General features: G+C 46.9%; 1 protein-coding gene across 2 annotated transcripts in view; it reads left to right on the top strand.

The window, feature by feature from the left end:
* Positions 1-17160, top strand: part of FANCA (FA complementation group A) — a 170460-nt gene that overhangs the window by 131882 nt on the left and 21418 nt on the right. For both annotated transcript variants that reach the window (XM_056525988.1, XM_056525989.1), the window contains 6 exons: positions 14247-14410; positions 14564-14669; positions 14759-14818; positions 14903-15007; positions 16577-16689; positions 16769-16904. In XM_056525988.1, the coding sequence (XP_056381963.1) occupies positions 14247-14410; positions 14564-14669; positions 14759-14818; positions 14903-15007; positions 16577-16689; positions 16769-16904 (684 nt within the window). The remainder of the gene's footprint in view (positions 1-14246; positions 14411-14563; positions 14670-14758; positions 14819-14902; positions 15008-16576; positions 16690-16768; positions 16905-17160) is intronic.

The following is a 17160-nucleotide window of genomic DNA, read 5'->3' on the forward strand; positions in this document are numbered from 1 at the left end:
GGATGAATGGCAGGACCCTGAAAGGAAATTACAAATTTCCAGGGAAATAAAAAATAGATTGCCTTTTGAAGGAAAAGACATCGAATTATGGAATGACATTTCTAAAATAGACTGCCAATTATCAAAAGTGGTAAAGAAAACATCTCTTCCTTTTCAGGATTCATGCCAACTCAAAGACCCCATGGATAGAAAAATGGATGGTCTATTACGTAAAACCTGGCAAGCATCTACCGCCATTTTGAACCCGAACATAGCAGCTACTAGTGTAGCTAGAGCTCTTTTTATCTGACTTTCTCAGTTAGAACAACACATTGAGAATAAAATGCCTAGAGAGGACTTACTGGCTTCTGTACCCATGTTAAAAATGGCGGCAGGTTTTTTGGCAAATGCTTCGGCTGAATCTGTGAGAATGGCGACTAAGTCCGCTGCCTTATCAAATTCATCCAGAAGAGCTTTATGGCTAAAGTTTTGGAAAGGGGATCCCACCTCCAAGAATAAACTTTGTGCCATACCTTGTATAGGGAAATCTATATTTGGGCCTTTTTTGGAAGATATTTTAGGAAAGGCCACGGATGATAACGTTTTTCCAGAAGAAAAAGCTAAAAAACCTGCAAAAACTCTTTTTTTTCGTCCCCAAGGAAGGTCAAATTATAGAGGGAAAGGAAAAACGAGTAGGTGGAGCTACCCCAAAGGGGGGAAAGGTAAAGATTTCCTCCTCAATCCCTCTCAACCTGCCAAAAAGCAATGACTGCTGGTTGGTGGGAGGAAGACTCAAGCATTTTGTACCTCAGTGGCAATCTGTAACAACAAACCCTTGGATCCTAAACCTGTTGTCGGTAGGATAAAAGATAGTTTTCCTCCCTCCCACCTCAAAATTTTTTCGTCTCAACTCAACCTTCCCCTCTCCTGCAAGAGAGAATGCGGGAGGGGGTAAGAAATCTGCTGCATTTGGTAGCTATCACTCAAGTTCCGACATCGGAGAGGAGTCAGGGTCACTACTCTTTCTGATCCCGAAGCCCAATGGGTCGTTCAGAACGATAATAAATGTAAAATATCTGAACTAATTCATTTCCTACAAAAGATTCTAAATGGAATCAATAAAAACAGCGATTCCCATGATAGCTTCCAATGCAGTAATGATTACCCTAGACCTCAAAGATGCGTACTACCATGTACCTATTCACCCGGAGCATCAGAAGTCTCTCTGGTTTGCGGTCAAGATAGGGGATCAAATCTTCCATTACCAATTTGTGTCTTCCTTTCGGAATCTCATCAGCTCCGAGGTTATTCACAAAGATAATGGTGGAGGTAGTAGCACATCTTCGCCTACAAAATATAAATTTGATCCCTTATTTAGACGACCTGCTGATGACAGCCTCCTCAAAACATCTTCTCCTATCTCAATTGGATCTGGTAATACAGCATCTCCAGAACTTGGGGTGGATTCTCAATCTATAAAAATCGGATCTTCTTCCATCCCACAGAAAGATTTTTTTAGGCATGCTGTTGGACTCAAAAAAAGCAACTTTTCTACCTCCAGCAAAAATAGAGACTATCCAGTCAAAGATAAGAAAATTTCAAAAATCAAAACTGGTGTCTATAAGAGAAGCAATGTCAGTGTTGGGGTCTATGACCTCCACGATTCCTGCGGTCAAATGGGCTCAATTCCACTCAAGACAGCTTCAAGCTCAGACTCTTTCTGTATGGAACAGATCTCAACTGACGCTAGACAAAAAATTCACATTAACCCCCGGGGTAGTAAGGTCTCTAAAATGGTGGTTGGTAGCCACAAACCTAAAGAAAGGAGTCCCTTGGCGGGGGGGCGTGGCTTTGCGGTTGAGATGAGCGGTCGCACGCTGTGAGTGCTCCCGCTTAGAACCTGCATTTAACTTATCCTGAGGTGAATCCTGGAGTCCCTGACCCCACAGACTCAGCTGAGGACCCGCATTATGGCCTCTAAACAAGACCCGACGAGAAACAAGGATCGACCGGCCGTGGAAAAGCTCCGGGACTATGCCCACGCAGACAGGCAAGATGGCGCCGCTCAGGCCGGGGCGCGTGTTCCACCAGCGGCTGCGGAGGGAGGAGAGGCTTCACATCGTGAAGAGGGCGCTGATTCTACTGACCTTACCCTTCGGGAGGTGAGTGATACCCTCCTGATGGCGATCCAGACATGCCGCACTTCTCTCACCGGCAAGCTTGAAGAGGTCAGGGTGGACGTGGGCCTCCTACGGCAGGACTTTCAGACCTTGAGGGAGCGGGTGACTGAGACTGAGACACGCATCTCCACCCTGGAAGACACGGTACAGCCTCTACCCTCTTCACTCCGCGAGGTCCGGGAGCAACTGGATTTGGCCCGTCAGAAGAATGACGACCTCGAGAACCGGCTGCGCCGGAATAACATTAGAGTGATCGGTCTCCCTGAGCGGGCGGAGGGTCAGAACCCGGGGGCCTATGTGGAGTCCTGGATCAAAGAGCTCTTTCCGGATGCCCCCTTCTCAGCTGCTTACGCCGTGGAGAGAGCACACAGAGTACCATCTAAGCCACCGATCCCAAGTGCGCCTCCTCGTCCCCTATTGGCGAGGTTTCTCAACTGCAATGATCGGGACTTGATCCTCCGCTCTGCCCGGCGGCTGCCGGAGATCATAGTGCAGAACTCAAAGGTATCCATTTTCCCGGACTTCTCCTCTGATCTTCAACGCAAGAGGGCCTCGTTTACTTCTAGCAAGGCGCGGCTGAGGGAGAGAGGGGTACCATACTCCATGGCATACCCTGCCCGGTTGAGGATCGTGGATGGTGACCGGGCGGTTTTCTTTACTTCCCCGCAGGATGCGGATGACTGGCTACGGCGCCAACGTTGATCCGGATCCTGTAGGTGACCCAGGATTACGTGGTGAGATGGAGATGCTGGTACAGGACCTCCTGCCGTGACCTTTACCCTCCCTCCCCTTGCCTCTATCCCCCTGTATGGCCCCGGTCTCCTGGACCCCTCTCCCTGATGTGCCAGTTTCCCCCCCCCCCCCCTTCCCGTTCCCCCTTCCTAACCGACCCTCCCCCCCATAGTGCCTGAGACCTTTTGTTCCTCGATTACCTGGACTGTCCCTTGCTGTGGGACTCCTGTTTGCTGGGATTATTATTTTTGTTTTTCTTTTTTTTATTCTTTTTTACTTTTTTCCATTTGTGGGGGGGTCGGGGTGGCGGGTGGACAATCTCCTGAGTCGGGGATGGGATTTACTGTTGATCATATATGTTTTATCATTTTCTATTTCCTCTCTCTTTCTCCTGCTTCCCCTATCCTTCTCTCCTTCGCAAGACCCTCCCTCCACCCCCTGTTTTCCCCCTCCCGTCCCCCCTCTCTCTCTCCTTTTTTTTTTTTTCTTCCCTGTACTTCCTTCCTCTCTCTCCCTGCTTCCTCCTTTTTTCCCTTTTTTCTCTTCCTCTTTTTTCCTTCCTCCCCCCCCCTGTTTTTATTTTCCTGTATTTTCCTCCACTTCTTCTCTCAGGTCCCAGCTGGACTCATATTCTCCTAATGATTGATGAACATACTCAGGGTTCTCCACTGTTAGCATGTATGAGCAGGTTCTCCCCACTAGATGGAGCTGTTGCTCCACTGATGCTTATGCAACACTGGTATAGTTATGTTTACTGTTTGATTTATTTACTGGTCCCCTACTTAGTTTGGGGTTTCATTTTGCCTCCAAGATACCTACCCGCGGGGTCGCCTATTAGTTGGGTTTTTTGTCTTACCACTTCAGTACCATGGCCTATGTATGGTCCCGCGCATCCCTGTCGGCGTTTCTCACCCCGGCTGGGGCATGTATGTCTTCTCTGTCTTTACCTCTCCCCCTGCTGTTTTACGTGTTGTCTCTTCTTATGGCTGATATTAAGATAATGTCATGGAATGTTAGAGGAGCACGCACCCCGCGCAAGCGCACTATGATATTCTCCCATATTAGAAAGTATCAGCCTCATATTGTGGCACTGCAGGAGACACATCTTACTCCAGATAAAGCTGGACAGTTTTCTAAACCCTGGGTCCAATGGTCCTTGCACTCCTATCACACGTCCTTCTCAAGGGGGGTTTCCCTACTGGTTAGTCGGAGAGTAAGGTGGGACCCAGTTACAGTACGTAAGGATTCACAGGGTCGTTTTATCTTTGTATACGCATTTTTAAATAATGTGCCTTTTGTCTTCTTATTCATATACAACCCTCCCCCTGCCTCTATGGATATACTCCATAGGGCGGTTACCTTCGCAGCTAGTTATCCCTCTGCCCGTGTCCTCTGTATGGGGGACTTCAACATGGTACCGAATCCGTCCCTAGATCGCCATAGCCCCAGGGGGGTCCCGGTGGGAGTTGGGGGTGGCCCTTTATCGCTGTTTTTGGGGGAGGTTGGATGGGTAGACATTTTTAGGGCCAGGTACCCTCAGGCTAGGCAATACTCTTGTCACACTCTGGGCAGAAATGCGCTGTCCAGGATCGACCTTGCATGTGGCAACTCGCTCCTTCTTCCCCAGGTTTCAGCGGTTTCCTATGAACCGCGGGCTATATCAGACCATTCCCCCCTAATGCTTGATGTCTCCATGGTAGATCCTGGTTCACCGCGGAGGTGGAAAATCCACCCTTTCTGGCTGGAACAGATAGGCTCCTGCGACCGTATTCTGGACCAGCTTCGAGTCTTTCTTGAGGCCAATTCCCCTGGGAGTTCCCCCATCCTGGTGTGGGAGACATTGAAGGCGTATTTGAGGGGATGCTTGCGCTCCACTATCTCCTTTCTCAAAAAGTCAGCGTCTAGGCGGGAGGAGGAGCTGGCTGGACGATGTGCGGAGCTGGAGGCCCGATACGTTGCGGACTCATCCGAGGCTAATAAGGTTGAATGGCTGAGTGCGGGGCGGCAATATATGCTGCACCTCTCAGAGAAGGCCAATAGAAAGCTGTTTTTCACAAAACAATTCTACTTTGAACATGGCAATCAATCTAGTAAGCTGTTAGCACATATAGTCAGGCAGAACTCTTCTGCCCCTGCGATTCTTAAGATAGTGGCCTCGGATGGGTCCGAGCTGTTGGGGGTTGCGGACATTGCGCGTTGCTTTGCCACATACTACTCTAATCTCTATTCTTCACAGGTGCAGTATGGTGCTGAGGAGCTGGACACCTACCTGGACGGTATTGACTTTCCGGTACTATCGGATAGTGCTCGGATGATGTTGGAGGCCCCCCTCTCCTTACTGGAGATTCAGGATGCCATGGGGGACATGACTAAGGGTAAATCTCCGGGCCCTGATGGCCTTCCACTGGAGGTTTACTTGCGGTATTCCGACATGCTCCTTCCATCCCTGCTTGCAATGTTTGAACGGGCATTTGAGGATGGTATTCTACCTGCCTCTATGTATGAGGCAACCATAGTTGTCCTCCTAAAACCTGATAAAAATCCTGTGGAGTGCGGTTCTTACAGACCCATTTCGCTGCTGAATCTGGATTATAAGGTGCTTACGAAAGTTTTAGCTAACCGATTGAACAAGGTAATCCTATCCATAATTCACCCAGATCAATCCGGCTTCATGCCTGGCAAATCCACATCCGATAACATCTGTAGGGTACAGGCGGCTGTCCAGGTGGGGAACGCTCTGGGGGGAGATTGGGCTTTGGCGTCGCTGGACGCCGCCAAGGCCTTTGATTCCGTGGAATGGGGTTATTTGCAGGCTACCCTTGTTAAATTTGGTTTTGGTCCTAACTTTAGAAAATGGGTGTCCCTCCTGTACAGATGCCCGCAGGCCCAGATCCTGGTGAATGGTGTGTGTTCTTCCCCATTTGCTCTCGGCCGGGGCACGCGTCAGGGGTGTCCCTTCTCCCCGATTCTATTTGCGGTGGCAGTGGAGCCCCTCGCCCTCCGCATTCGGCAGGATCCTGGCTTCCGAGGTATGTCTACGGGGGGCCGGGAGGAGCGCATAGGCCTCTATGCCGATGATATGGTGTTATTCCTCTCTGACCCTACATTGATGCTTCCTTATGTCATGGCACTCATGGACCGTTTTGGGTATTTCTCTGGTCTACTCATCAACTGGACTAAGTCTGCAGTGATGCCGCTTCTGTCTAGGGATTGGCCCCCGGTAATGAATGGCCTCCCGGTGGTTTCCTCATTTAAGTATTTGGGGGTTCACATTCACAGAGATCCTTTGCTTGACCTGTCCGCCAACATACTCACTCTACTTCCTTATGTTAAAGCGAAGTTCCGGGTGTGGGCCACGCTCCCATTATCGGTCGCTGGCCGTATCAATCTTATTAAACTCATTGTCTTACCTAAGTGCCTTTATGTGCTGGAGCATGCCTCAGTGCCTGTACCTAGACACTTCTTTGATTCTCTTCACTCCCTTCTTTCACCATTTATTTGGGGCCCCAATAGACCTAAAATTCGGCTAACCACGTTACAACGCCCCAAGTTGGCGGCGGGAATGTCACTCCCTGATTTTTATTTATATTATTTGGCCGGTCAACTTCGGTATATCAGGCACTGGATCTCTGGGGATGTGGTGCCGGATTCCGAACAGTCCTTAGCTAGGTCTGTCCCGATAATGACCCTTAGGATGCTGCTAGATAGCCCTGTCCTTGGAGGTAGAGCTTACCTCCAACTTCATAAGCTGGCCATAAAGGTATGGCGGGCTGTTAAGGGAATATATGGATATACTGACATTGCTGAGGATACCCCTCTATGGCATAATCCTCAACTTCCTCAAGTGAGCGATGCTCTGGACCCAGTCTTCTGGCAGAACGCGGGGGTGCTTACTTTGGGGCATGTTTATCGTGACAATGTGCTCTGTTCATTTGATCAGTTGCAATCCAGTCATGCTCTTCCCAGAAACAGTTTTTTTAAATACCTCCAGCTCCGACACGCCCTGAATGCCCAGTTCCCAATAGGGAGCCCATTGATATCAGCTTTTCCCCTCATTGGGGTTCTGAAGTCACAGGGTCCCAGGGGGCTGGTGTCCATCCTGTACACGCACCTTATTCAGGCCAAGAACTCCCGCACTCCAGTACCGGCGGTCCGGCATTGGGAATCCCATATCCCTAATTTGACTAAGGATGTATGGGAGGACATTTTTTCCTCCCACATGTTAGTGTCCCCGGCAGCGAATAATAAATTGATCCAATTGAACATTATACACTATAGTTATATCACTCCTTTAAGGCTCCATAGAATGGGTCGTTCAGACTCCGATGCTTGTCATCGCTGTAGCGCTGCCAGGGCAGACTTTTGGCATTTGATATGGGCCTGCCCCTATATACCAGCTTTCTGGCATGCAGTGCTCACTTTTTTAGCTACTCTGGCTCAACCTTCCCTATCTCTTGATCCTTTGATCTGCCTTTTTGGTGTCTTAGATGAAGAGATATGGACACATCACGTACGTACGTTTTTGCGGGAAACTTTGTTCTTGGCCAGGAAGGCTATTGCTCTTAAATGGATGGACCCCGGCTCTCCTACCCTGACTCAATGGAAGGCTATGGTAAATGCTACATTGCCTTTCTCACACATAGTTTACAAGAATAGGAAGTGCCCGGGTAAATTTTATTTTGTATGGGGTGGTTGGTGTTCCTCTCCCTTGACTCAATGCTCGTACTCTGTGACCTCCTCTGGGACAATGTAAGATACATTGATGCTATGCTTGCTGTCTGTTGTCTCTACTAACCTTTGTTTCTCTTTCTGTGTACGTTTGTCGATTCTTTTTTTCTTCCTTGGATGCGTGGGTTGCCTTTCGGGGTTATTTATCATGGGTTATTTGATGGTACCACTAACTAGTGATAGTATTGTTGCTCCTCGCGGGATGGTATACGATTGCTAATTTTGGCGAATGTTCGCCTTCTTGTTCTACTTTGTTTTCAGTTTACCTACCTCAGTTGGGTAGTGTTTTATGACTTCGATGTATACCATGTCATGTAACCTGGAGTATCCTGTCGCTTGCATTCTGTATTTTGATGTATGGTCTCATGACCCTTTTCTATGTACTGTAGATATGCTTCGTGTTCACTTTAATGGGCCTGTGGTCTAAAGTTATTTACTTTTCAATAAAACGAATTTAAAAAAAAAAAAGGGGTCCCTTGGCTGTCAGATCCAGTCCTTGTGACTACAGATGCAAGTGCCTGGGATGGGGTGCTCATGTACAGGGACAGTACTTCCAAGGTCGCTGGCCTCCTCATCTAAACAAGTTTTCCTCAAATTACAAGGAACTAAGAGCTGTGTGGGAGACCCTTGTGTCAGCCAAAACTCTCCTTCTCAATCAAGATATAAAAATGTACTCAGACAGTTCAACAACAGTAGCTTTTCTGTGACATCAGGGGGGCACAAGGCACAAAGCTCTTCAAGCTATTGCGGCCAGAATCCTTGCTTGGTTGGAAAGAAATGTCTCCTCCATTACGGACGTTCATCTGAAGGGATCCTGCAATCAGATAGCGGACTTTTTAAGCCGGAGGACCCTGGAATGGTCCCTAAATCCTGTGTTCCATCTACTGGTTCTCAAGGGGGGTCAACCCTCTATAAATCTGTTTGCCTCCCGCCAGAACACCAAGTCCATTCAGTTTTACTCTCTAAATCCGAGAGAAAGGCCGCTGGCAGTAGACGCATTAGCTCAAAATTGTGGTTTTGGGGGGTGGTTTTGTCTATTGAAAATTCTAGCGATAGAATCACCCTTCCCTCTACATCTAGTGGAAGACCTTCTGTCTCAGGGCCCAGTATTTCATCAGGGTCTACAGAACCTACATCTTACGGCCTGGATTTTGAAGAGTCAAATTTGAGGAAACAAGGTCTGTCTCAAAAAGTAATTTCTACATTATTGAAGAGTAGGAAACCCTCTACTTCAAAAATATACCTAAAAATCTGGTAGAAATTTCTATCCTGGAGTAAACAAATTGAGCCAGACCCATCTCATCCCAATTATCCACAAATTTTTGATTTCCTTCAAGAGGGATTTGAGAAAGGACTCTCGCTTAGTACATTAAAAGTCCAAGTGGAAGCGTTGGGGGCTTTCTTTGATCATCAGATTGCAGATCATCGTTGGATTAAAAGGTTTTTTAAGGCGGTTTCTAGACTAAAACGTAAAACTCCAATCCGTACACCCTCTTGGAACCTTAACTTGGTGCTATCTGCTCTCACTTCTCACCCTTTTGAACCTCTAGATCAGTGTTCTATAAAATGTGTCACTCTAAAACTAGCTTTTCTCATAGCTATTACTTCTGCTAGAAGAGTTGGAGAAATTCAAGCCCTGTCAATCAATGAACCATGCATGTCCATATCTGATGACAAAGTAACCCTCAGACTAGATCCTTCTTTTTTCCCTAAAGTGGTTACTGACTTCCACCGGTCTCAAGAAATTTTTCTTCCTTCTTTTTGTAATAATCCAAGAGATCCACAGGAAGAGTAATTTCACATGTTAGATGTTAGAAGATGTCTTCTCTATTGTTTGGATGTCACAAGTCTTTGGAGGAAAGACTCTAATCTTCTTTTGCAGTTCCAAGGTCCCTAACGGTCTGAAAGCTCATTCTACTAGAGCAATGTCAACAACCTGGGCGGAAAGATCTGCTGCCTCAATAGATCAGATTTGTAGGGCAGCTACATGGTCAAATCCCCATACCTTTTTTAAACATTATAGGCTCGACTTATCAGAGTCTTATGATTTGGCCTTCGGTAGAAAGGTTCTGCAGGCCATTGTCCCTCCCTAATGATGTTTATTTGGTATTTCTCATGTGGGCTGTCATGGTGGACGATATGTAAAGATAGAATTATTTACTTACCGATAATTCGGTTTTCTTGAGTCCACCATGACAGCCCCATTATTTTCCTCCCTTTTTTTTGGTGTTGGGGTTGTTTTCTTCTACTGGCATTACTGGCATTGGGACCATCTCATGTGGGCTGTCATGGTGGACTCAAGAAAACCGAATTATCGATAAGTAAATAATTCTATCTTTTTTTTTTTTTTAAGTTTTTGCAAATAAGAGTAACAAACATCGCCCAACTTGATGAGATAACATAAACATAGAAGACAGCCCTCCCCAGAGGTCCCAGTGAGCCTCAATAAACAATGATGAGGAGATAAAGCATACCAAAAGGATCAATAATGAACACAGGGCAAATCTGAGATCCCGAGAAGAGTCCCAACACGGACAGTTAACCAGACACACAATCGGACACACTTCCCGGCACAGACCCCCCCCCCCCCCCCCATTGGCTATGGAATGAAACAATTTACACAGAATATTGGCCAGACGCTCCTCATTCATCCTGTACCAATCACTAACCATCCTGTCTAAACCTGGAGTCTTCCCCCGAGGGAGATCGTGCAAAGCCTGAGCCACCTCCTCCACTGTAAAGGGGCATCCAATGCCTCCGCCTGAGCCCGCGTAAGCGAGGGGAGAGACAAATCCTGCAAGAAGGAGAGAATCTCCCCTGACAGGGCACAGAGGGGGCAACATATAGGGACGAGTAGAATTCCTGAAAAACTGCATTTATACTCTGAGGATCCGTAACTACCACCCCATCACTTCCCATGATGCAAGCAATAGCGGCCGTCGGGCGAGTAGCCCTAGCTAATTAAGCCAATAATTTACCATTCTTGTCCCCAAATTCGAACAGGACAGCCTCCCTATCTGCTAACTTCAATTGGACCCTATCTTTCTGGACCACTAGCAAGGATCTCTGAGTTTTAGCCCACTCCCTCTCATTCTCAGGGGACGGATTCCTAACACACTCAGCCTCCAGAACCGCCACCCTCTGTAACAGTGCACTCTCCACGGCCGACCTAAGCCTCCGCTGACCGGCGACTCCCACAATGAAAGTTCCCCTAATCGTGGCTTTGTACGCATCCCACTGCACTAGAGGGTCAGGATAGTCAGTATTATGTTACCAGTATTCAGTGTGAGCCACCCCCAAAGCTTCCACAACCGCCTCAGCCTGTAGCCAGCCAGGGTGCATGCGCCATACGCGGGAAGGGGGGGGGGGCAGGGCCAAGGTGCAAAACTACCACTATGGCAGAGTGGTCTGAGATCCAACTAGAGGTGTAGGAAACGTCTCTTACCGCCGGAAGAAGATCCTCAGACGCCAAAGCCAGATCTATGCGAGAAACAACCTATGGGCCGCAGAATAAAAGGAGGAGGAGGACCCAGCAGGGTATTTCCACCTCCAGAGGTCAGTCAAGCCCAAAGCCAACCGCCAGGTATTGATTGTAGAGGTGCCATGGTCAGCACCTGTGGTGCGGTCATGGATTGGATCAGGAACCACGTTGAAGTCACCTACAAAAAGGACAGGGTCAGAGGGAAAAGAAAGCAGTTCGTTAGTAATGAGATGCAGGACTGAGACTTGGAAAAGGTGGGGGGGGGCACATACACAGCAACTAGAACAAAAGAGACAGACCCCAGAGAACAGTATAAATGGACAAACCTCCCGAATTGATCACAGGCAACCAACGGCAGGGTTTTGGTAATCAGCACAGAAACCCCCTAGAATTTGTGGAATAGGTAGCATGGTAACCCCTCACAATCCAGGCCCTGACCTGTAACATGAGTCTCTTGTAGGCAGATAATATGAGGAGACTGACGCTCAACAAAATCAAGACAAAAGGCCCTCTTTTTTTATTTATTTATTTTTTATTAATTTTTTATTTCTCATTATACATGGTTACAAAAAAAAATACATTCACAAATCTACTCAGTGTTTTTTTTTTTTTTTTTCAAGAAAGGGCCCTCTTAAACTTGGAATTGAGCCTCCATCTTGATACAGTACACTATTAAGAAACAGGAGGGACCAACCAAGGACCAGGGAGGATCAAGCACCGGGACCACACACACACCCCACTCACCCAACAGACAAACCAACAAACAGATGTAACACAAACACAGAGCACAAAAACAAATGCAACAAAGCAAAAAGTTAACAACCCCATGAAAACCCTGTCTAACACTAACCGGGAAACACTAAACCGTTAATCCCTAACAGTGCAGACCTATGCCCAAATTTAAACCACTATGGGCACCCGAGGAAGACTAGTCTAGTAAACCCCAATCCCTCCCACCACCCCAGCAAGAACTAATACGGACGGTAATTGAAAACTATCCCAAGAGGACTTAGGGACACAGGAGCCTACGGGGTCCCTACACAAGTAGCTGACTCCCTAACAACTAGCTACAAACTTTCACGGAGAACAGTCAGCAGCAGGCCAGAACAGCACAGGTCAGTCCGGTGGTCTGACGGGGGAGCAGCATCCATCCAATGGAGAGCTTCAGACAGAGAAGTGAAGAACTTGGTAGAAGTCCCATCTACCACTCGTAGACATGTAGGATACAACATCGAATAGCGATAGCCCTTGGCTCGCAGCTTTGCCCAGGCTTCCGTGAACTGCACTTGCTGCTTGCAAAGTTCAACCGAAAAATCAGGGTAAAAGGACACTCTGCTTCCATCCTGAAGAATTTCGCATTTGAGGCACACAGCCCTGAGGATGGCATCCCTGTCCTTGAAATGGAGAAGCTTCGCCACCTGGTGGCCAAGATTGCCACCTGGTGGCCGGGCTGGAACCCTGTGAGCACTCTCAACAGAAAAGTAGGGAGCGAAGGTGTCCGCTGCAAGAATCTCCTTCAGCCAGGTTTCTAGGAACAGCACAGGATCCTGCCCCTCAACCTTTTCACGAAGGCCCACAAGGCGGATATTATTACGTCATCCATGTCATCCAAACGGCTCAGCAACCCGTTGACCTGTCACTGTAGCGAGTCAACCCGCTTCGGGAGCGGGTGCAGGGTATCTTCCACCGTAGAAACTCTTCACTCCACCTCCCCAGTGCGCTCGCAAATCTTTTGTGTTTCATGCCGGAGAATAACAAACTCCTGCCTCAGCTCGTCAACCTTGGTCACCATGACGGACTGACAGGAGGTAAAAGCAGCCAGAAGTTCAGAAAACCGCTGATCCAGTACTGCAGCATCATACATTGGACGAGCAGGAGACTGTTGCTGCGGAGGAGACAGAGAGCCCTCAAAGAAAGACAGCGGAGGGTCAGGAGATATACCCCCCCCCCAGGCGATCCGGATCCCGGGAGAACTGTCTCAGTACCTTCGCCGCTTGCTCAGACACCTTAGCAGCTAACTGAGTTGGAGCGCCGGGACCCAAGTGCGAGGGGCCCCCAGAACGGGAGGACACCTCATCAGAGGTCGGTCTTGGAGCGTCAACATTCAGTTTAAATTTCTTATGCCTCTGGCTGCCACAGGGGCTACCCATGGTCAGAAGGGCCAGGCAGAGAGCAGGTAGAGAGTTACTAGGGCCCACGGCAAGGGGTGCAGCGAAAGAGGCTCACAGAGCATTAGGCAGAGTGCAAGCACATCAGCAGAACACCACAAGTCCCAGCAATGCACCACTCAGCCCCTGAGCACTCACAGCCCCCAGAAACCGCAGGTACCTACAGCAAAAGTCTCTAAAAGCAGGCAGAAGTCTCCAGGCAGCAGCTTCACTCTAGGGATAGGAGCAGTTCAATATAGCAGGAGCAGTAGACCAAGATAGCAGAGTCCAGCATGAGAGGGGTTACAGGGCCCAAAGCTCCCTCCACAGCAGTCTCAGCCTTGAGCACAGCAGAGCCTGGGAGTATCCTGGTCAACGGGGAAGCCACGCCCACGAAGCCCTCAATGGCGGCGGCCGTCTTCAGACACTGATCCAGAGACCACAGCTTCCCAGGAGCCAGGAGAGCCGTCCGGACCTCAGCCGACCAGCCGGAGACCTTCACCGCAACCTCTTACCTCCAGCCACCGCCCGATACAGGGATCCGCCTCCCAGCCGGACCTCCGTGCAGCACTGGGCTGCGCACCGCTGCTCTCACCGCCGCCGCTCACCAGATGGGTCCCCCGGTCCTCAGCCAACCTCAGGTATCAGCAGGGGTGAGTATCGGCCGACTGACAGGGTAATTTTACAGGGTTTATAGGGCTGATCGGCGGGAGCTCTGGCTCGTGCGACCGCTCAGCTCTGCATCCAGGCCACGCCCCATATATATGAAATGTTACAGCAGGTCAACACTCGTCAATGTAGTGACATGCTAATTGCCAACAGATTTTCCCACATATTTTTGGGATGTAGCAGTAAGACAACTTTTTATCTACTGTCACTTTGAAATGTTTTATACTGTAGCTACAGGACTCTATGTATATGAGATTCTCCTGCCCTATAACCTTCTGTATTATAAGTGTATTCATTATACATGTGTTTTCTTTGTCCCTTATCATACAGGAATTGGTCTGTGATTTGGTTCACTGGGATTTGTCACGTTCGGGTAATCTCAGTCAGATGACTTTCCTTTTCAACATCTTCCATCAAAGATTAGAAGTGACTTCCGGCAGCAGAGGAATGAGTGACCAGCTTAGAAGTCAAGGAGAACGTGCCATGTGTACCAGGTAGGCTTAAGTTAAGAAGAGGCATGCTGAGTTTAACAGGCCACCATCTACCTGCCAAATTCCTCTTAATGCCAGAATTATGAGGTTTTGCTACAATGACATATGTCATAGACACAATGCCAGATTAGTAATGCTTTTGATATCTGTATATAGGATTCTTCTTGCACTCCCGTCTAAATTACTGATAAGCACAACTTCCAAGAGGGGATTCATAAGTCTAGATTGTGAGGACTTTTTCAAATTCATCAACAAAGAATTGGTGAGATAATAGTCTGCTTAGTTTATTTGAAATACATCCATGGATTTTACTTATTCGTCATTCTGTATAACCTTTGCCTAATGTTACAGAAAAACATTAGTCAGCAAGGATACGCCCTACCATATGACATCACTGCTCACTTTTTTAGGGTAAGGTGAATTTTAAGCTTGTCATGTTATTAAATGGAATTTGTTCCGGGAGTTTACAGGTAACGTTCCTTTGTTACTCTTCAGGGTCTTCTGGCAGCCAGTACACAGTGTAAGGATCCAAGTGATGCAGTGAATTCCATTGTCCGTGCAGCTCACTCACAATGTCCCATCATCCTAACTTCTGCTGCGGTATGTTTTGTGCCAATCCTTAAGTAGTCAAAATGTTAAATGGATCCCCCTGATTGTACCATTATTTTAATTAACCTGTTGGTGACACCAGCCATAATATAAACTTTTGTGCACGCTAATTATGTATGTTCACATAGATAGTCCTGCAGGGCTATGTGCGTCCTGTTTGACATATCCAGTGACAGTGGCCAGATGATCTGTAGTGTGGATGCAGTCAGAGATAGCCTGTTGTCCTGTACATTATGTGTTACCAACTCTGATGTGAAGGTCTTTTATTATAGTGTGCTTCATTCTGTTTAGTTTAACAACAAAAAATAATGTCCTAGAGTTTGCATTAAGGTATACTGACGCTTATAACATATGCCCTGAGGTAAAAAAAAATAAAAAATAAAAAAAATTGTATTACTGTATGCCCACAATAAAACCTTGAATAATAAATTAATCATTAAAGAAGATAAATCCAAAATTAATGAAAAGATGACTTAAAAACACTAGGGCCAATGAGGTTAGGTTATGTTGAAGGTTTATCCTACTTATTGCTTTTCCAGTTAAGTATCTGGTCTAGCAAATGGAGCCACAGAGAATCTTCAGTGTTAGGTTCCTGTGAAGAGCTGCTCCTTTTGGTTGATCACTCTGCCTATGCCTAGATGGAAGACATAGGGATTATTTTAGGGGTGGTATTACTTCCCCTTTTTCTCCTCTTTACACAGTGCTCTCTGCTGACACCTCTGTCCGTATCAGGAACTGCCCAGAGTAGGAACAAATCCCCATAGCAAGTCTATCCTGCTCTGGACAGTTCCTGACAATGACAGAGGTGTCAGCAGAGATCACTGTGGTCAGACAGAAATTAAATTAAAAAAGAAAGGAACTTCAGTGAAGCTTTCAACAGCTGATAAATACTGGAAGGATTAAGATTTTTTTAAATAGAAGTAATTTATAAATCTGTTTAACTTTCTGGCACCAGAGAGTACCCCTTTTAATGTTCTGCCTCTCAGAATATATGGTGACACAGAAAAAAAATATTTAAAATTATATTTTTTTTTTTTAGTAGTAGGACAGGAAAATACCCACTTCCCCTGGGGACAACAAAATGTAAGAAAGCCTACAGATTGGAAAACTGATGAAAAGCCATGTATAAATTATACAATGACCAGAATGGCAAAAAGATTTAGAAGCTATGTTAGAGAAAAGTTGCTCTTACCAAAGAGTCATATTTAAAAAAGGAGGGAAAACTTCCAAAAGAGAGAGGTAAAATGTTGTAGATAGGCCCTCACACAATCTCGCCAGCTGTCATTACCTAAGACCACTAATGCAGGAAGTAAGGTAGAAAGCCTGAGAGGATCCTAGTTGACTACTTCTGTAATTGGGTGAAATGCTGAAAATAAAGTGGGAAGGAGATGATTTTTTGCTGAATGTTGTAAATTTTTACTTTCAATAAATTTCTTTGCAAGTCTCTTGGTATAGTACAGGTTGCCACCTCACTATTGTAATATTAGAATTTCTCCTGCTTATGAAGACAATGATAACAATTATAAATAAAATATTTCTATTTATATACATATATTTTAGCTTTGGTGGCCAAAGTTGGATCGAGCCATTGAGTGTCAATGGAGCCGTCTGCTTGGAGGAAACCTGCCTAAGGAGGTTGAGACCCTAAGGGAAATTCAAAACAATGTGGACAGGTGAGAGGGACTGTGATACGTGGGCATCCAGTGATGGAAATTATATTCTGGCACTTATAAGTCCTCTCTTTTGCCTCAGATGCCTTTCACATCACACCTTTCTGCCTCTCACTGACACCATGTGGCTCTGGGCTGGCATCCTGCATTTCACTATCAGGAGGAAAAAGATGCGACATGAAGACATTTTACAGTCTCTTGGCAGCGAATCTGTACAGGTATTAAAAATGTGATGAAGAGTAGCTGTAAAATGTCATTGAATGTCAAGTAAACATTAAGGGTAGGATCACACAGAATGGATCCACAGCATATTTTACGCTGCTGATCCGCTGATGACCCAACCCTATATTGTGCCTCCAGCTGTTCTCCCCTGTATACTGCTTGCATCGGCAATGTGCTGCTCTGAGCAACCACACAGGGACTTGCGAGTCACCGTGCACATGCGCAGTGTACTCATACATTGCAGGCGCTCCG

The sequence above is a fragment of the Hyla sarda genome, chromosome 6 (assembly GCF_029499605.1).
Source record: "Hyla sarda isolate aHylSar1 chromosome 6, aHylSar1.hap1, whole genome shotgun sequence".
NCBI lineage: Eukaryota > Metazoa > Chordata > Amphibia > Anura > Hylidae > Hyla > Hyla sarda.